The 21969-nt window shown below is 33.2% G+C and overlaps 3 protein-coding genes across 4 annotated transcripts; 2 read left to right on the forward strand and 1 right to left on the reverse strand.

Moving 5' to 3' along the window:
- Window positions 1–290: 290 nt before the first annotated feature.
- On the reverse strand, window positions 291–4725 carry LOC106132761 (DNA-directed RNA polymerases I, II, and III subunit RPABC1). The gene is made up of 6 exons (XM_013332284.2): window positions 4548–4725; window positions 3931–4019; window positions 3245–3423; window positions 2328–2490; window positions 1706–1784; window positions 291–392 (listed from the first exon to the last, which is right to left on the reverse strand). The coding sequence occupies exons 1-6, from the start codon at window positions 4602–4604 to the stop codon at window positions 327–329; spliced, it is 633 nt and encodes a 210-aa protein (XP_013187738.1). The 5' UTR covers window positions 4605–4725; the 3' UTR covers window positions 291–326.
- A 1313-nt stretch (window positions 4726–6038) lies between these two features.
- Window positions 6039–11328, forward strand: LOC106132762 (leptin receptor gene-related protein). Of its 2 annotated transcripts, XM_013332286.2 has the most exons (5): window positions 6039–6161; window positions 6949–7024; window positions 7231–7417; window positions 8488–8597; window positions 11151–11328. In XM_013332286.2, coding segments are annotated over exons 1-5 (390 nt in total). In that variant the 5' UTR covers window positions 6039–6145; the 3' UTR covers window positions 11152–11328. The 2 variants fall into 2 exon arrangements, with proteins under 2 accessions (XP_013187740.1, XP_013187739.1); XM_013332285.2 differs by lacking the exon at window positions 11151–11328 and having other exon boundaries at window positions 8488–9687.
- Window positions 11329–14015: 2687 nt separating this feature from the next.
- LOC106132594 (actin-related protein 3) lies at window positions 14016–15694 on the forward strand. The gene has a single exon (XM_013332043.2). It carries the CDS (start codon window positions 14127–14129, stop codon window positions 15378–15380), a length of 1254 nt encoding a protein of 417 aa, XP_013187497.1. The 5' UTR covers window positions 14016–14126; the 3' UTR covers window positions 15381–15694.
- The last annotated feature ends 6275 nt before the right edge of the window (window positions 15695–21969 follow it).

Consider the following 21969-nt stretch of genomic DNA (forward strand, 5'->3'; position numbering starts at 1 on the left):
TTCCAATTAGTATGTACTTTCATGTGGTGCCCCCACATTGAATGGCACTCCCTAATTACGAGACCAAAATCACAACACAGCCGAAACCACGAAACGATATCACTAACTTCGCTTTTGTATTCGTATTAAGTTGTTTTAACTTAATACGAATTTTGGTCTCGTAATTAGGGAGTGCCATTCAATGTGGGGGCACCACATGAAAGTACATACTAATTGGAAGTCACGCTGAAGTTGTTTTAACTTAATACGAATACAAAAGCGAAGTCCCAGGCATGATAACAAAACAGAAGTTTCTTATAAATGTATTTTATTAGATCTAATCTTAATTAACAAACTAAACGATAAGAAATGTATCTCCCAGCGGTTTCTGATGACCTGATGATTTTCACGACCTGAAACAAAAAAAAAATCATTCTTTGTGTAAGTAGTCACTAGATGAAATTTTACTGACCCGAAATAGTTTTGCGGAAATAATCCCTCGAATTACTAACCTCAAGAACTCTAGGTATACGAAACGCCTAGACCAGTAGACAATTTTTTTTACTTTACTTTATAAATTAACAACTAAACTTTATAAATTAATGTTTACCAATATTTGTTTACATTCTTTATTCATGATTATACATAAAAATCAAATTAATGGAAAAAATACTTATAGGTTCACACACCCTACACTTAAAAACAGAAGTATATCTACAATCACAATAACTGAAGTACTTTACTGAGGAACAGGGACTGAATCAATTTGTTTTGCAGATATTATGGTACTAGGATGTGAATGAAATAAATTTAATATGTTGGACAAATTACACAGATTGATTTAGCCATATAGTAAGTTCGAGACTTGTGTTATGAGATTATAAATCAACGATACTATACTCGTATTTATATAATAAATACTTATATAGACATTAGATATACATCCAAAACCCAGACTAAGAAGAAAAAACTCCTTTTTTATCACGTCCTGGCCGTGATTCGAACCGGAAATCTACTGAGTCACAGACAAGCGTACCACTTTCAGTAGGTATACTAAGAAATTACTTAAGAATTTAGGGTATGAACTCCAATAAGTTTGTTAGATTTTCCACACAAACGCAAGGTCAATTTGCATTCTACGATCGGTAAAAACACACTAGTAGAAGAATTGATTATGTACAAAAAAAAAACTCGATCAATGCAACCGTGCCACGCAACTGAACTCGGATGCAAACGATTTCTCTTCGTGACCAAAACACACGCTCAATACACGTTAAAATACGTGTTACAGGGTTTCATAATTTACATACAACATAACTATGATAGTGCGTTCACAGTATCGTTATACTTGACGACCCACTGATGTCAAGACGTTACACAGAGTCATGTAGGCTGTATAGGGCTCCAGACGTATACTGGGATTTTATATGCATTTTACTGGATGTTCTCTATGACATTCAATTTATACTTAGTGGAAAGAAAGGACAGTCTGTGGAGCTGTAAAGATCTAGAAGGAAAAAACACCTACTAGGTGATTTGTATAGTGTATTTGTAATAAGTTTCTCTTTCACAAATTCCTAGTAATATCAGACGGGTGGATAACGAAAGAGTAAGATTCCCTTCTCTCTCTTTCCAATATAGCTTATATGGCGAATACTTTAACCACTCGTCCTTTAACGCTCCTGTCCCTACATTATTAAAATTTCAAAGTAAAATAAGTACAAACCTGCCCTCTTTTGAGTCCAAAATATCTTGCCACAGGATCCCCAGCCTGTATTCTCATCAACATGTTCTCTTTTAATTTACTGATGTAAAAGGTTAAGAAAATTGTTTATACATGATTTTCCTAAGTATAAGATTTATTCATCATCAGTTAAGGTACTTTTTGGGTGGAGACCAGGCACCATCAGTAAGCACGACCCATGGTGGGTTAGTCACCTAACATTGTGACTTCTGTTGTCCTATTAACAAGAAAACCTTTCTCTCTCATCTTTGCGTGTTCCCAGTTGCACCCTCTGTTAAAATGCTTCAGGACCCAGGGTCTGCTTTCTGACACTTTTCCTTCCATTTTGTCTGGTTCACAGCGTCTTCATTTCAAAGTTCAAAGGCCACCTGGCCATAAACATTAACAAGAGAACCAAAACTAGCTAATGTTCTTGCACAAAGTGAAACTGCTTAAATATTTACACGACAAGAAAATTATTGGATTATCTAATTGTAAATTACCACAAATACTCAACAGTGTCATTCAAAATAGCAAACACTAGAATTACAAAGACTCAATTAAAAAAAAAAAAAAAACAAATTTCACACCAAAATAAAAAAATATAAAACACAAAAAAGGATACTATCTAGCCAGCAATTCTTGCTTCTCGTCAGGTGTGAGTACTATGTGTTCTGGCACCAATTCATGCTCGGTGATATTGATGAGCAACTCTGATTCCAAGAACTGCTCCAGAATGTATTTTGGTGCCATGTCTACCAGTGATTGCTTAGCAGACGGAGTCATACCTGGAAGTAAGGTAAAGTTGTACATTCAGTTCCATAATGCAGATAAGCAATGACTTCCTTATTATTGATGCTGTTTTATCTATTTGCAAAAAAAAATTTACACTTCAATACCCAAGCGACAATCAGTTACCGAACAACACTTAATGTTCAATATTCATATAACAAATCATAAAAGGCAACTAAATATAATAAAATGGAGATTCTTCTTGTAGGCAATGGGCTAGCAACCTGTTACTATTTAAATCTCAATTCAATTACGAGTATTTAGCTGTACAGCTGAACATGACCTTTCAGAGTATAGATGTGATTATATGTATGTATGTCATATAACAAATGAAAATTAAGTGTAATATTGTCTACTGAAGGCAAGGCTATTCTCAAGATATACTTTTTTTATATATCCTGCCAAATGCAGCAATCTGTTCATTAACATTTAGCTGTTTCAGTCTGACCATCATCTGGATTTTTGACTTTAAGCTGAAGCGTCCATTGACTTTTCCACTATCAGTTAACAAATCTGGATTGGAAATGTATAATGTTTATCCTCTCCGTCAAGATAAGTAAGCACATATATCAGAAACTTTCAACTTGGGGTTCTTCTGTTGAATGATAGTGACTGATAGGCAAACATCAATTCCCCCTGAATGTCAATTTTTATAACGCAATTCATCTAAATGTGGTGTTTGAGTTCAGCTCTGTCTACTGGGTCTGTTTACTTCATAAGGCATGTAGACACAAAATCTTTAAGTAATACCTGCTTGTACTACAACTATAGCTCTATGAATATTTTCTTCTTGCATTCTTGTACAATAAGTCTTGATAGTTTTAATTCCTATTTTAGCTTCATCAGGGAAGAAGACAAACATTTGATCTGTTGGGTCATCATTGTGAGCTACTAGCACTATCAAATCACTGCGGGCTGGTCTCTTCTCACTGAAATAGAAAAAAAAAATTTAAAACATTCTTCTCTCAATCTATTTCTGAGAAGTTTCTACTTAGCAGTAAGACATTGTTATGAAGGAAAAAAATATTTGCTGTATGAAGCTAAATGTTAAAACCGCCTACTACTTTATAAAAAGTTAATTAATAATAGATAACCCTGATTTGTTCAAACATTCACTAGACTTAAGATTTGTAAGCTACTAACATTCATTACTTATTCAAAACAGGCAAACTTAGTTGCCAAACCACGGTAAACCAAATGCTGCATTACATTTCATAAGTATGAAAAGGCTTAGAAAAAAAGGTATGTTTTGAAAAGGAAATTTCAAAATGTCAATGCTATTGGGTGTCAATGTCTTTCGATAACTTCAATGCTATACCCAAAATTAATACCTACTTAAAATGCAGAATCTAGATGAAAAAATCAAAAAACACATATCAAAGAAAATTGTTTCAGAAACCACCAAACTATATTTGGGTATGTAATTATATTTTTACCTTGGTTTATCTCCAAACTGTTCCTTGAATTGTTCCAGTGTTTGATCCAATTCATCTTGTGTTACTAAGTAGCCTCTATCATGGCATAGCTGAAAATACAAATATCTCTTATTACAATTTATACTTATTATACCTAGGGTTTAGCATATGGGTTTAGCATAGGGATGCCAATAGCATCTACCTATGACCACGAGAAAAGAATAAGGTTTATAGGCTATTGAAAATGAAGAGCCCTTCATGCCCAAGTCGTAGTTGTAGTTAGTAAGAACTTGTTGAGATTATATCATATTTTTAGCTGAATGTGCTTGTTTCCATACGATGTTTCCGTACAATGTAAGATCATCAGTTAGTAGTGCTATTTTGAAACAGTGGAATTCAGTTAGATAAAGTATAATAATAAGTACAGTACGTACTATTTGCTTAAAAAAAACTATCTTTTAAAACGGCAACTTTATTGTGACTGAGCAGAGCGAGCCCAATTTTAAAGCCAGTTATTTAGGGTAATGGTAAAAATGTTATCTTTAAAGACATTGTGAATCAATATAATGAGCAAAAGAAATTTAAGTAATTTTATGAAACTATAGCATGTTCAATATTCTATCATAACCTCCAAATACCTGCATCACAGTTTTTCGAATTCGCCAAAGTTTGTAAGTCTCTGCATCATCGTCCATATTTGCTTCGTTTATGAATTATTAATTTCAGGCCTAAAACTATCAATTTCCTAAATAAATCCAGATAATAGCTAAGAAGAAAACCAACACGATTCCGTTCCGCTGGAATGAAAAATGTAAACAAAACATCAACCATAGAGTTTGATTGACGTTGTTTTTCTCATAACTACCAAGAGAATTCGAAATGGTGACGAGGCTTAACTAGGCGTAAGATGTATCAGCGATAAAATTAGTGTTATCACCAAAAGCTCCTTTAAACGTCATAATAGTGAATAAAAATGTGCAAAACCTTAATTACTCATGTCTGATTTTAAGAGACTATAACCATTGTGGGTGGGCTGTAGACTCACAATTATGCTGGAAATGTGTCCAAAATAATCTTAAATTACGAATTTGTCCTTCCGTTCGAACATGGATGATAAGTAATTGCTTATAACTTAGCAACCTTTTACAGTAATGGGCAAAAAAGCGGTGCCAAATGTATAATTTAATAACAATATTTTTACTTAAACCTAAAGAAATAAAATAATATAAAAGAAAATCATTCAAGGCAATAGAGTAAGAGCGTCCTATTTATATATTTTATTGAATCTTAACATTCTTATAGGGTCGAATGACATTTTTATCAAACATTTTTGAGATTTAATTTTTTTTTTATTGTATTGTAAGTATAGGTTTTTATTACAATTTTTCCATTTAAACTTCGCCCATAGCTTTATAAAAATGTGGGGAACAGTGACTGTTTTGTCTGTCATGTCACTTGATTGACTTTCACGGTTGACACTTGTCAGTAGGGATGTGACATTGCTGATAAAAAATCGATTTTTATATAATCGATTTATTTTTTAAGTATGAAAAATCGATTAACAAATAATCGATTTTTCTTAAGAAAATAATCGATTTTATTATATTGATAGATTTTTTCCTAATTTTTCAATTTATGTCAAAATTAACGCCATTTACATTATATCAATAGATTTATTCATTAAAAATAAACAACAGAAACAGAAAGCTCTTATAATATCAACACAAATTAAAGTTTTTAACAATCAAGTTTGAAAAATGAAGTTTCAGCAACGAATAATGAATAAAATATCAACCGAATGTCGGTAAAATACTGTTCATCGACTAATTCCATCTAGAGAATGTTTGATTAAATTAATCATCTAAACTGTTTTAAGAGCACAGAAAGAATGCACAGATGGCGTTGATGTAATATTATGGAGCTATGATAGATTCTTTGGCAGTTCGCGTTCCGGGCTCCAAGCCAGAAGACAAAAACGTAATGTTGGAGTGCATTTATTGTATGATTATAAAAATCGATTTTTAATCGATTATTAATTAAAAAAAAATCATGTATAAAAATCGATTTTTCTTTTAAAAAAATCGATTTTTAATCGATTTTTTCCATAATCGATTTTTTTTCACATTCCTACTTGTCAGTCTTTCTCTCGTTTTTCGTTTGATGTGTTCGTTTTGTAATTTATAACAAAATTACATCTTAATTTTAAGCTTAATTACATATTTAAACTATAAGGATAATGGCTGGAATCAAAGGTAACGTTATACTTTATAAAAATTTGATAAACCTCTATAGGGGCTTGGCATGTTACATGAAAGTTTTTATGAGTCACAAAACAATATTTACCAACATACCCCTATTATAACATTGAGTTCTTTCGATTAATTTATATTTTCTTTTTCATGTCATTGGATCGTGTTGTATACAGGGTAAGTTAGTCTTTTACTTATGAATGTCAATGGATTTATCCTTTGTCTAAGTTGCCTGATCTAATGACCTTTCATCAATGGCAGGGTTTTCTTATTCATAAGCAGAAAAGTTTTACCTATTATTAGAGTTATGATTGTGAATGTATTGTCTATTCTTCTGTATTTATAAAAGCCATCTAGATTAAAATAAAAATTGAACTATTGTAATATTTAGTTATATTTACTTAATATTCAGCAATGTATTGATGGATTTCATCTTGAGGTACTTAAGTTTACTATAACTAAGAAGGTATAATCGGAAATAAACACATTTCAGTTCTGCTAGAACAAATGCTATGAAACTTGGAGACATACTTAATAAAGCTCAATTCAAGCAATTCTTAAAAGAATAGAATTATTACCTATACTTAACACTTGAATGCTATTCACAAATTCTCTGTCTCGAAACTTGTTATGGTTCAGTAATACATAGTACAAAAATATAAATAAGCTTTCATTGCACTTGGTAATGTTACTTAAAATTAATTATATTACACACTTAGATTTTTTTAATACCTTACCTTTGTATGTTTATGTATTCGGTAAATAATATCAAATTATTCATTATGTTTCAGTTTGGTGTCTCTCGCATTCCTGGGTTCAATTGGAATGACTTTTGTCATTCTAGCTTGTGCATTACCTGACTATAAGTAAGCATATGTTATATAAATCAATCATGTTTATATGTTTCATTGACAAATAAAATCAGGCTAAAAAAGACAATAATATTTTGGAAATTAATGCCAGAAGAATACAGTCACAGTCAATATTTTGCATTATTTACACATTTTGTTCTTTTTTTGCTATGAATGGATTTATTTTTAAATATCAATATCAAACACTATTTATTTTTCAGAGTATGGTGGCCATTCTTTGTGGTTATTTTCTACCTGCTATGTCCTGTGCCCACTATGCTGGCCCGTCGTCATACAGACACCACCGGTGGAACAAACTCTCCATGCATGGAGGCAGCAGTATTCATTACAATGGGATTTATCGTCAGCTCTTTTGGACTTCCCATAGTTTTGGCACGGACTGCTGTGGTAAGTCATACATATATATCATGTCTTTATCTCTTATGGGTGGATAATGCCAAGTGCCTCATTCAGCAAGATGGCCCATGGACATAGAAATGACAGTTGGAAAGTGGCATCTGTAACCTTAAATATTTATAACTACCTGTCGCCCGGGACTTCGTACGTATATATATTCTTGCAATTCATAAATTGAAAAAAATAAATTAAGTAGAATAACCATTACCAAAAAAATATTAAATATTTCACTGTGTCAAGATTTGATAGTGGAACATTTACTTACAAAACACGAATCTCGCCTCCACATTAAAGACTGCTTGTCGTTAGTGACAAAATTTCTAAATTAGAATTAGAAATGTAATAAAATGGAAATAATTCGGAAATTCCTGAAACACATATTTAAAATTTTTGAACAATCAACACTTATGCCAAATTTCAAATTGATCAGACAAACTTTTCATTTTTTTTTTCTTCGTGCAAACTTTGTCCCTTGTTTCCTATTTAGGGATTTAATTTTGAAAAACTCTTTTTTGTGTGAAAAGTATGTGGTAAAGTCACGCGCCTGGCCAAATATCAAGTTCTTAGCTATTTTGGTTTCAGTTCTGTGATGATAAATTGATTGACTTGGTATTTTTGAACCCTTTTTGCCCATAAAAAATCAAATACCTTGAGACACCCATTTGATTATTTTAGTCTAAAAGCATTCATGCCAAAATTTAAATGGATCCACCAAAATTTTAATTTTTTTAATACAAACTTCGACCTCCTTTTTGACCCTTTTAGGGATTAAATTTCGAAAAATCCTTCCTTATGTGGTAACATTAAGCTGATGTCCAAATTTCAAGTTTGTAGCTTCTATAGCTTTGTAGGTTTAGGCTGGGCGTTGATGAGTCAGTCACCCTTATTCCTTTATATAATAGATTATCTTAAAAAGTAATTTGTTTGTTTTTATTTAACCAATAAAATCAAAAATTTCATACGTAGTAGGTTGTATCTTCTAATCTTAAAACTTGGTTCCTAGGTTTCAGCTTTATAAATGGATTTTGACTTTGGTAACACAACAAGCTTTTTTCTTTCAGATCGCAACTGGAGCCTGTTGTCTAACAATTGTGGGCAACATTATAGTGTACCTGACCATAATTGGCTTCTTCACGATCTTCGATATGGATGATTCTGACTACACTATGTGGTGAGAGATCTAGAGTCTACTCACATTGTTATAACCTTTTAGGAGACAATGTTAGGCATACAAAAATTTTTGTAAGATATGTTGTGGTTATGTGTATTAAGTCTGATTGCAATTGGCACTGACTATACTCGAGATTTCAATCAAATGAGTAAACTATTGAAACTGAATTTAAATTTAGTCTCTGTATAAAAAAAGAAAACCAGATTTATCATTAGAAAAGAGAATCTGTTTAATATCTATAACAATCTATCCTTATTGCTTTTATGTTATACATATATGTATATTATAGGCCTATAAATATGCATGAATCCCGTGCCTTCGCCAATTTGTTTTTTTTTTCTTTCCATTAGTTTACTTAATTTGATTGAAAATTAGGCTTTAATGTAATATTGCATACTTCTGTGATAACATGATTGTGTTTTATAAGAGAGTCGCTTATCACATTTCTCAGTATATTGGATTAAAATGAACGTGAGATAACGCCAGTACACTATCAAGTCAAGATGTCATATTAAAAGTCTACTTTTCAAGAGATCACCATCTCTTGCTTCATGCTTTTAAAACTCAAATTTTCAAATTTGAGCAATATGTGATTAAGGTTTTCAACCATAAAATAAAAATCCTGTCTAGGTCAGGTGCTCCTTTTAACATTGCCTATTGTTTAAGTATATTTACTTATATAGAGGCAGCTATGACTTCTAATTTATTTGTAACTAAAATTTAGATAAACATATTCTTTTTTATTTACCTATGTATCGGTATCAGGGTGTCTAATATTGTAACACTTCTACTAATACTTCAAATATTTAAGACATGTCAATGTTATCACAGAGGGTTTTTACTCTAGTTATCAATACTAACTAATAAATAAAGCTCTTTGAGCATAGACTGCTATGTTAATATATTTGATTAAAATTACATGGTTCGCTGGGAAACTGGATTTGCATGATAAAATTTTCAGTACATTTTGTATGATTATAGAAAATATTAATTATGCTGAGGACTTGCATCGCATATAACACTATGTTCACGAAATCATTTTGGTCAGAATCCAATGAAACATTTTTGAATGGTCACAAAAAAAAATATCTTTATACTTTATGCATTATATGTATATTACACATTACACATACAGATGTGTAATGTGTAATATACATATAATGCATGGAAGATTTGGCACTAGTTTTCTCTTTGCGTTGCCATGAAAACAAACTTATTGATTTGAGGTTACATGTATATTTTTATGTATTAATGTAGATCTGCTAAATAATAGAGTGTACATCAGAAAGGATAAACGAAAATACAGACTATATAATTAAATTATTCAATTTATTTAATGAATCAAGGCTGGCATTTACAGAAAAATATTGTTTCAACCTAGAAGTGTAGGTGTTCCAAACTTCCATTTCAAGGGTTTATGGATTTATTTCATCTAATAAAGTTTATTCAATAATTAGAAATATAAATATAAGGAAATTATACGTATAAACATATTTTTTTATCTGAAAATTGTTATCTTTTATTTGAAAATAATTTTATTTTTATTATCACTTAGAATATCTTAGCTACCAAAGCGTTAATAATACAATTGTAATAGAGAATTTTATTTTCAAATCTGAATTAAAGAGTGTAGGGTAACAGTATCTGATTGTCATGATAACACATAATAGAATCTAAAATGTAAAGAAAGTAGATTATATTCTTAAAAAGCGCGGCGAGAAAGTGTCTTGTGTAATTTTATATAGGCAATATTTAGACAATAGTAAAACTAAAATGTCTTAAACTTGATTTAAAATTTGCGTTTGTGTACGTATGCGTATGATTACACAAAATTCTTTTCATTTGAATATTTTTAAATAAAGGACAATACTGATAATTATAGTTACCGTACACTGTTTTGATTTCTAATTTCAAGGAAGTATGTTTTTAAGAGCCTGATATTAACTATCTCTTCTAGTAATTATAAAAAAAATTGTTCATGTTTACTTCGGGGAATGTTTTAGAAATATTATTATTCCTTTAATTCCATAGTAATAACTAAGCCTTTTTAGGGTTCTGTAGTAAAAGAGTCTTTATTAATTTGAAGTTTTTATGTTATCTAATTAACATACAAGTGTTAAAAAAATTATTAATATCATGTGAATAATTCTCTATCTGGTTGATTTTGCTGACTATACAAAGTAATAAATAGTAGGTATAGACATAATATTATGAGAGTCGTTTTAATAATTTTTCTTTTTATGAAACAACTTAAGAAGCTATTTGGTCAACTCTGAAATTACAGAACTATAAACAAAATTAATGCGTCAATTTAACAAAAATATATATTTTAAATGTAGATACTTTTAATCGTATTGTTATTGTCTATATCGACTCTCATATTCAAGAGAAAGGGAACAGACTAACTCCTTTTCATAGGTAGTAGTTTAATTTGGTGTGTTAAATTACATTCCTGTAATTAAACATTGTAAATAATCCGGTCACAATAAAATATTATTAACTGCTTTATATTTTTGGTTTTTTATTTAAATAATATTTTTGTCCTTTTTTCAGATGACGGTCGTGCCACAATCTCGTATCACTCGTTCAGAGTATCTGATCTTCTTTTAATTGGGATTAATAGGACCTACATTTTTTTAAAAGTAATTTAAAATACATACAGTACCTAAGGAACTGTGTATATTTTAAACATTATTTTGGCTGTCGCCACAGAAAAGACTGTAATCCATACTAATAAAAAGAGATGATTTGTATATTGTTTGTACTTAACGAATAAAGCCAAAAATGACTGAACCCGATAGGCACAGATATAGAATAACACTTTCACGAATCACAGCACAGGTACAGATCCTGTAGCATAGCACGCGCGACGCCGTTTTAATCGCGCTAAAAACTATCGCTGTCCCGTTTCATTTCGTACCTAATAGAAAGCGAAACAGCCATAGATTTTCGTGCGATAAAAATGTCGCGCGTGCCATGCTTCTGGGGCAGGAATAGTTCTATAATCTTCACGGGAAGAGAAGCGACTGGCGAATGTTTTTTCTTCGCTATAAAATCAACATGCTCGCATTAGATGATTATTTTTCTATTCCTTTAGTCCTTTTACGTCAACTATGGGAGGGAGTTGGAGTAGTCCTATTAATATAAGTCCCGGTAACCACACAGGAAATAAAATTAATGGGACTCCATATGGCCTCATAACCGAAGAAAATCTTAAGACACATTTAACCAACTAGATATTTGTGTCTGCGTTTGTGTAGTAACTACCTACCTACCTATGTTTTCAAATCGGCGGCTCAAAGACATTTAGGCTATTTGACTGTATTAAAAATATACATTTCTTTTATGTCATCAGTCTTAATATTATTTTTTTGGAGCGATTTGTAATAACGCGAGATAAAAATATTGCATTATTTAAACAAAATCCGTCTCAGAAAATTAGGTTTTTATATGCAGCTGTCACGTGACTAAAAACGATGGCTATTTCTATTATGACGTCAATAGGCTATTTGACTGTATTAAAAATATACATTTCTTTTATGTCATCAGTCTTAATATTATTTTTTTAGAGCGATTTGTAATAACGCGAGATAAAAATATTGCATTATTTTAACAAAATCCGTCTCAGAAAATTAGGTTTTTTTATGCAGCTGTCACGTGACTAAAAACGAACGTGATTGGCTATTTCTATTATGACGTCAATTATCCATAAACAGACTGTGGATCGTACCGTAACCGTTCCTAGTGTTCGCTATTATTTTTCAAGATTTTATAAGTGTTTGATCGCTCAGGATTACTCAGATAACATAGGTATTTAATAATGGAAACCAATTCCGCGAAAGCTGACAGTCGAAACCTACCAAAAGTGGACGCAATAATGGTTGGAAGAAGAAATCTGGATTGTCTTCTTCAAAGACAATCCAGATTTCTATGCTGCCGAACTGAAGAATGTGAAAACATCAATGTAAGTATATCTTGTTAACCACTGATCTTAGATCATGATCTGAAACCACTTCTTGCGAATATTCAAATCCATCGGTATAGAAAAAAACAGTTTCGTAGGAGATTTTATTGTTGTATTAGTGCATTGAGGCACTGCACAACATTTATAGGAACTCATTTTAATAATTTTCACACATATGACGTGGCACAAGTTAAATAAAATAAGAGAAAATCAAAACTTTTCGAAACACCAACAAGCTTTGTATGATATTTACACGAAATTTACGTCACTGCATGCCATAGCCGCCATATTGCTAAAAGTCGCGTTTTGGCGGCATATTTGAATGTTTCATTTTCTTTTTCGATTTTTTTTATAAAATAGCTATAATAAAGGCAGAAAAGTATTTTTGTAGGGCTCCTTATCAACAAATAAATACCCTAAGATAGTTTTTAGAACTTTGTCAAATAGCCTATTATCCATAAACAGACTGTGAATCGTACCGTTCCTTAGTGTTCGCTATTATTTTTCAAGATTTTATAAGTGTTTGATCGCTCAGGATTACTCAGATAACATAGGTATTTAATAATGGTAACCAATTCCGCGAAAGCTGACAGTCGAAACCTACCAAAAGTGGACGCAATAATGGTTGGAAGAAGTAATCTGGATTGTCTTCTTCAAAGACAATCCAGATTTCTATGCTGCCGAACTGAGGAATGTGAAAACATCAATGTAAGTATATCTTGGTAACCACTGATCTTAGATCATGATCTGAAACCACTTCTTGCGAATATTCAAATCCATCGGCATAGAAAAAAACAGTTTCGTAGGAGATTTTATTGTTGTATTAGTGCATTCAGGCACTGCACAACATTTAAAGGACTCATTTTAATAATTTTCACACATATGACGTGGCACAAGTTAAATAAAACAAGAGAAAATCAAAACTATTCGAAACACCAACAAGCTTTGTATGATATTTACACGAAATTTACGTCACTGCATGCCATGGCCGCCATATTGCTAAAAGTCGCGTTTTGGCGGCATATTTGAATATTTCATTTTCTTTTTCGATTTTTTAATAAAATAGCTGTAATAAAGGCAGAAAAGTATTTTTGTAGGGCTCCTTATAAATAAATAAATACCCTAAGATAGTTTTTAGAACTTTGTCAAATAGCCTATTACCTACAAAATTTACCTTGCTAAGGCGTCATTTTGGTCGATTACGTTCGGTTATCATTATCGTACTAATATGGCCTTCTCCGCACATTGTATGTACCTAAAATACTAAATAAGTATCGTTTTTGAGCTCTGATTATAAATAAATTGTTTACAATTTAATGAATCCCTCGTTCCCAGTCATTCCCATTATTTCAATAGCCATATTTGTGTATAAATGAAAGCGTTTAGTTTGTGTACTAAATGGTACACGAAGATGAAACAAAACGTATATATTAATCATCTTTCGCTGTTTGACGTTTACCAACCAAATGTCAAAATACTGTTTTACTTTACCGCACCCAGAAATTTTTTGAACCATTATTATTAATATTTTGTGTGTTTTGGTATAATATTATTTACGTTCAATCATGGATCATTTACCTGCCTGTATTATAGACGTAGGCACTGGCTACACAAAGTTGGGGTTCGCTGGCAATAAGGAACCGCAATTCATCATACCATCAGCCATTGCGATAAAAGAAACTGCCAAAGTAGGCGATCAGAGTACACGACGTATGACGAAAGCCGTAGAAGATTTAGACTTCTTTATAGGTGATGAAGCATTTGACGCCACCGGGTATTCTGTGAAGTATCCCGTACGCCACGGATTAGTGGAAGATTGGGACTTAATGGAGAGGTACATAGAGCAATGTATCTTCAAATATTTGAGGGCCGAGCCTGAAGATCATCACTTTCTGCTTACCGAGCCCCCTTTGAACACTCCTGAGAACAGAGAGTATTTAGCAGAGATAATGTTTGAATCATTTAATGTGCCAGGTCTGTACATAGCTGTGCAAGCTATGTTAGCTCTTGCTGCATCGTGGAAGTCACGAGCTCCTGCACAGCGTACTTTTACAGGCATCGTGGTGGACAGCGGAGATGGTGTAACCCATATTGTGCCAGTGGCAGAAGGTTATGTTATTGGATCTTGTATAAAACACATTCCCGTAGCAGGAAGAAATATCACTTCATTTATCCAGTCCCTGCTTCGTGAACGTGAGGTTGGTATCCCACCAGAACAAAGTTTGGAAACTGCAAAGGCAATCAAAGAGAGGTACAGTTACATTTGCCCTGATATTGCTAAAGAGTTTGCTAAATATGATTCTGATCCTGCTAAATGGATGAAGAAGTACACAGGAGTAAATGCTATAACAAAGAACCCATTCACAGTTGATGTTGGCTATGAAAGATTCTTAGGGCCTGAGATTTTCTTTCATCCAGAGTTCTCGAACCCAGATTTTACTGTGCCGTTGAATGAAATGGTGGATGAGGTCATACAGTCTTGCCCAATTGATGTGCGAAGAGGGCTTTATGGAAATATTGTTTTGTCAGGAGGGTCTACAATGTTCCGTGACTTTGGGAGAAGACTACAAAGAGATATTAAAAGGACGGTAGATGCTAGATTGAAGATGTCTACTATGTTATCGGAAGGGCGTATAACACCAACACCTATCGATGTGCAGGTGATTTCCCACTACATGCAGCGCTATGCTGTTTGGTTTGGAGGAAGTATGCTGGGTTCTACACCAGAGTTCTATCAAGTGTGTCATACAAAACAAGCATACATGGAGTATGGTCCGAGCATCTGTAGACACAATCCAGTTTTTGGCACTATGACATAAAATCAGATTAACTCAGTATTAAGTAAAATTATGAATTTATAATTTTTATGTACCATTTTATGCCTGTTACTCTAAGTATGTTGCTTTTAATAGATTTATGTAAGTTTGAAGACTGACCCTTTATAACTGATATGAATTAACATTGCACAACTTTGATTTAGGTCAGTATTGTAATTAATTTTGATGTGACATAAGGTATAATTTTTAATTTTTTATTTCTATATGGATGGCTGGATCACATATTAAATTTAAGCATTTAACATTGCATTCCAGCAGTTAACCAAATATAGTCTTCAATAAATATTTTAAAAATACAGTTACATTTTATTTCTCACAATTTTTTAAGATTACTATTTCTATTTTATAAGCATTAGTAATATCAAACAGAGTATGACTGACGTATAGTATGTATTTTGTTGTCAAATTAGCATTGTCAATCTCTCAGCCACAGCAGCTGCAGACTGGAACACTACTTCAATCCAGAAGTCATGTACAGGAAATTACAGAGTAGTGCTATCTAGATTGGCTATACATTTAGTTTTTATGATTGAAGCTCTATGGCTTATGGCTCTGCATCTCAATGAATAATATACGTCATCATCCTCCTGGAGTTAGTCCCGGTTTTGTCATTTCTGGAGACCTGTGACCACAAATTTAGATTGGTAGATTTTTACATGATCTTACATGACCTTAGTAACATTTGCGGGAGAATCTTAACCTTCCGAATACGGAAACTTATCATAATAGTTATGATGGCTTTGCATTTGATCTACTTTATAATTCTCGTCCTATAAACTAAGACAAAAGAATATGTAACAAATACATGAGTAACATATTGTAATGTAAAAAAAAAAAACATTCCGCAAGAAAAGTATCTACAATCTTTTTAAAATAAAAAGCGCACGTCTCAAATCAAAGGATGCAGTGCAGTGTCAACGTTGTTCTTTTCATTCAGACCTCTAATTAATGTGCACTAAGTAGGTACCTATTCATAAACATGTGGTAGGAGACTGCTGAGATAGGGCTGACAAATTCATAGAAATGTGATTCATAAATTTAAAAAAAATCTAACTGTGCGTCGGGGCTTGTCTCCACTGGGAATTTCACATCCACATTTATGATCCTTTATTTGCAAAATATTAGATTCTTACGACAAAATATATTAGTAGAAAAAAATGTGAAGTTAGAGAATTTCGTCCCATCTTCCGTAAAAGAGGAAACCATTAAATATTTACCTAGGTATTCAAAACAATTACATAACCGAACTCTTTATACGTTAACAATTTTAAAAATACCAAACAACCAATGAATAACCAAAATGCACAGCCTTTTTTGACGGAAATTATTTCCAGCAGTTTTGTATACTACTATCATAATAAGTTTCTTAATATAAAGTGAGTAATTATTTCTTTCAATAGTATTAAAGGTACATTACCCTGGTTGTCTGCTTCATAACCCTACAGCTTCTATGTTGCGAATTACCAGGTGAATGCCTAGCCTATTACGTGTTTTTCACAAAGGCAACCCTAATTAGTCTGCAGCTAGGCTCGTACGAGGGATTTGCTGGAAACACACAAAAGGGCCAATTCCCGAACGAACCGTGCTGATTGCCACGGTTGCAAGTTCATATTAGAACGGCATGAATGATTTACCGATTTCGAAAAGTTGTGTTTTCGATTTATGTGTATTTTACTCAGGTTTGCGCTTGCGATTTTTAGCGATCAGTATTTTTCTCAACTATTTCTAATGCCATTTCCAAAACTTTCTTAACGGACCTACCAACTTACTTATAACAATAAATTCCATTAAATTCTGAATAATTAAGTATTCTTTCAACACTTTATGGTTACATCTCTGAATCTCCATTCTGAAATGAATAATAATCATGAACTAATTTGATATATTTAATACTAAGGGCGACCTTTGAGTCTTTATGACTATTGGGTCTGTCTATATGCATACTAATTTAATACGTCATCAGCAATTCGAGTCAGCGTCTTTTTTCAAACTCTCTTGCCAAGTATTGCAAGAATGGGTAACTTGGTTCTAGTTGTACAAAGTTACGTAGGTAGGTAACACACGCCACAAGTTGGGAAAAGTAAATACTGGAGTTCTTTGCGAATCGAAGGAGGCGTGCTGCGGTAATAGGAAATGTTGGGAACTCTTAAAGACGGGACAAGTGCTCCTAGTTCCGAGAGCACCAGTTTATAATCTTTTTTTTTTAATTCCCGACGAAAAATACGACACGGTTTTAAAAGTTTGACTTGTCTTATCTGGCTGTCTGTCTATGTGTATCTGACTATGGCATCTTAGCTCCCGAACGGATGAAAATATGTCTTTTTTATTTGAAAGTTGAATTAACTTGGGAGTGTTATCAGCTGGAAATCGGTTAAAGATACTCGCCGCCACAAAATATTAGGTTTATAAGTGGTAGATATGATTAATTACTCACAAGCAACAAAATACCTAGTAAGTACTTAATCATTGCTAGCTCGCGCAGTAGATGCGTTAGGTCGAGCCAATTACAAGTGCAACCATTGTTGGTCTCGCCCTCCATTGCGCCCGGGGCTCGTTGTATTATGAGAATTTTAATTATACAAAACAGCTCGTATCGTTTTTCGGAATAAACGGTAGAAGCTTAATTATTGTTGCATCATATTTAATTTGATCAATGTACTTTTTTCTAAAGTTTCGTTTTTATATTGTACTAGCTTTGAAAATTATGTCGTTCATCCGCTCTGCCTTCACCTGACCTCAATGGCCAGTTTTAGATCGGTCCGAAATATCCACCTGAAATCAATAACCAACCGTCTTTCGGATATAGTGTGGTTTACGTTATTTTATGGACTAGCGGACTTGTGTACCTATGTGTAGTTTTGTTTGGGCATTCCAGAATCTCAAACATCTACAGAATTTCAAACATTTGATGTTTTTTGTGTTGTGGGATATTAATAAGTATTTATAAAATGGAACTTCATGAAATAATGTTCATTAGCAGAAGTCATAGAACAAACATTTCGTAATGGTAAATGAAACATTATGGGATGAAATTTAACAAATTAATTAATTTTAATATATTTTTTAACGCAACATGTGGTAGTAACTAACATACCTTTAACATTTATATCTCGATTCTAAATAATCTACATAAAATTTTAAAGGCCGAGATAAATTCTTGTCAAGTATTTTAATTTAATAAAAAATGCAATAATCGTGATCATATATTCCTAGAAAGTGGATTAGCTAGTTAGATACTATATCCGCGGAAGCTTTCATGTCCTTGACATAGTGGACAAAATGACGCTAGGCCCAGGTAGAAGGGGCAGACTGAAAAGATCTTGGCTGGACGTCGCAAAAGATGACATGCGAGCCAATGGACTGAAATCCGAGAACGCTGAAAATCGGACTAAGTGGGGAGAGAAAAGTCGGAAGGCGGACCCCGGGCCCCGAACACTTCTGTGGAGGGAGCAACCGTGAACACGCAGAGATGAAAGAGAGACAAATACCTATAAGTAATAAATGAGTCCATACTTTGAATTTCAAGGACAATGTCAAGACAAATTACTTACAATATCTACCATCGATTGTACCTTTAGCTATGTCTCCCAAATAATATTACGATTGTCCCGATAAGTCCCGGAATCCAACAATTCCATTACAGGAGTACTTCCGCATCATTTGTTATACTAATCATTTTGGACGAGGGTGCCGACTTGATGGATTATGTCCCAGGGACTCCTAGGGATCAGGGCGTACATCTGTTCCTTAATAGGAAAAATAATACGCGTCTTAAGGAAGAAGACTTCCATTCATTTATTTTTGCCAAGGATTTTTTTTTATTTAAAGTAATGCCGATATTTTTTTTATAAAAATGTTATGTCATAAATGTTAAAGATTCCGAATATCAATATTAGATTTAAGCTGTCACATGTAATTTACCAAATTGTATATATCATCATCTTCTTTCTAGCGTACGACATCCAAGCGGTGAAGACTTTACAATAATGGCTGTGCAATATACAGCCACTTACAAGTTTCAGTCATAACTTTAGAATTTGAAAAATCATACTGTTACCATCGGTCCTAATTGCGTAGGTACTCTTCGTTCCAGAGAGAAGCCCGCGGTCGACCGGTGACCACGATCTTGGGTAAAGTTCAGTTTTACAGGAATCGATTCCTGTATTCCGATCGATCGGGAAGTTATACCTATTGGTTATGGTTGTGTTGTACATATCCAATTGCCTGAATCTGCAAATGTGAATTCAAATCAAATTAACTTACATAACTCTTTTTTCATAAAGAAAATAATAATTGGTATCTACTTACATGACATGAAATAATTGAAATTGATGATTTGAAATTGTGCAGTATGGGCATCACACTGGAGCTCTGCAAAACGTACCTATTTTAAACTAATTTAGTCTATTTAAAAATAAGCAGGTATTTATGAAGCAAGTAAATAAATAAATTGATTTTTTTAGTGTTTATATCTTCATACCCTAAATAAACCTATACTGTTCCTAAGGTGATATAAAATGTCTGCAGGCGTACGTTTACTCGTAAACATTTTATGCCTGTTATACTCTGAAACTGCGAAGGTCGTGCCACAAAAGACAGGTATATTAAGTTGATACATTGGCCTTCTGAAAACGAAATATAGAACAGTTCCCGACGTTATTAAAGGTTCGAATTTTAAAGGATATGGTGTTGTATCTGTTTACGAGTGATTTAGTTTAACATAGCTTTAATGAAAAGAAGTAAGTATGCAGAGATCATGGCAAGTTAATAGGGTGACATTGCTTACCCCTACGGGAAGTTATTACCTACTGGTTTTGTGGTATATATGATTATAAGGAAAATCGCTATGTCACTTCTCTTTCCCTGCTACCCGACGACCCATGATAACAGAAGAAAGAGGACCAGTACGCCATATTTGGATCCCTCTTCACAGACCTGGTCCATGTTCAGTACTTACTAAAAGTTCCACAGTTTGTTCCTCATGTCCACAGCTAGGTCTCAGCAGAATCAGTCAGACTTCTGTGATTAGCCTGTGGTTCAAGTCACAAACCGCTGGTTCTATGAGCCATCTACATTGCTGCATATTTTCTCTTTTCGGGATGACCAATAACTTGATTTGACTGAAATATTTTTCATACTCATTATACTTTTACACCACCATAAAAACTAAAATTATTTAATTCTACATTAGAACTAAAATTATTTCATTCTATCCTTTTGCCTGAGAATTTTCACTTTTGGTGCAACATTTTAATCATCAAATATCATTATTACAGGTTACTTACCTGCGCAATTGTACAGGATAAAAGAGAATAAAGTCTCAAAAAGACTAAAACAGATGAGTTTGCATGCAGATAATTATAAATGTGGATGAGCGAAAAGAAGTATGCAGTGTTCATGACCAGAGGAGAGATGCCGTCTCTGTCTACCCCTCTGGGAACGCGGCGTGATTTTATGTATCTGTCCCCAAAAAACGTAAAAGTAATGTTAATATTAACGAATAAACAATATTGTTTATGAACGTTGTTCAGAAACATTCGTATCATTCGACTTCTGATTGATAGCAGTCTTATTGGATGTTTACAAACAAAGCTAGCTAACGAAAACAAATGGCTTTCATATTGAAACTTGACATGTTTGTGATGTTATTTACTTAACTTAATGTTATTATAGTATGTACTACGATTAAGAATAAGGTATTAAGTTATGCCCTGCAATGGTTGCGGAGGTTGACTTACTTACCTGCCTTACATAATCCACAATCGTGGTAAGAGTTGGATACAACCGGGCCTTTCGCCAAGACGCGAATTGACGATTCTGAGGCTTTTGAACAAGGACCTACCTATGCCCTAAAATAACATCTACTTACTTTCTGAAATGTTACCGATTGTATCGTAGGGTATGTTTTACGGGCCATAAACTAAAGGAGCCTTTCATTTTTATTATTTCCACTTAAGTGATATTGGACGTCCAATTATTTTTGCTAATGAAATACCGTAATTGTAACTGTTTTAACGATAGCATCAGTAAATTGTGATACATAAGTATTTTTGTTCAGCCAAGCTACGGCAATGAACGAAACGATATCACTCACTATGAGAGGATTTGCTAAAATTCCTGCGAGAACTGTGCATTGCTTTAAAAGTAAATCAGACAGTCTGTGCCTCTACAAATAGTTATAGGTATACACAGAATGGACAATCGCTCCATTCCTTCATCCCCTCCATCTTTTGAAATCCCGATCCGCCAAACTTATGACAACCTTCTTTTTGGTGGGGGTTTAAAAACTGTAGTTTTAAAAGAAAAGTGGGATGTGCAAGTCAAGATCGCCACTTGACGTGGTGTCGCCGCGCATGCGTTGCAGTCGCTACGTTCTCATTTCAAAATTCTGTTTTTGTTCTTATTTTGAAGGCTGCCATCATATATTGTCCGCTGAAGTAATGGCAAACATGGAGATTGGAAATTCATGGGATGGAAGTAATAAGTAGGTACTAAACAGTACTGCCACTCTCATGTTAAGAAGGGGTTTTTGGTCACAATATAAGTGAATTTAAAGAGGTACATAATTTTA

Source organism: Amyelois transitella, chromosome 19 (genome assembly GCF_032362555.1).
Source record: "Amyelois transitella isolate CPQ chromosome 19, ilAmyTran1.1, whole genome shotgun sequence".
NCBI classification, from domain to species: Eukaryota; Metazoa; Arthropoda; class Insecta; order Lepidoptera; family Pyralidae; genus Amyelois; species Amyelois transitella.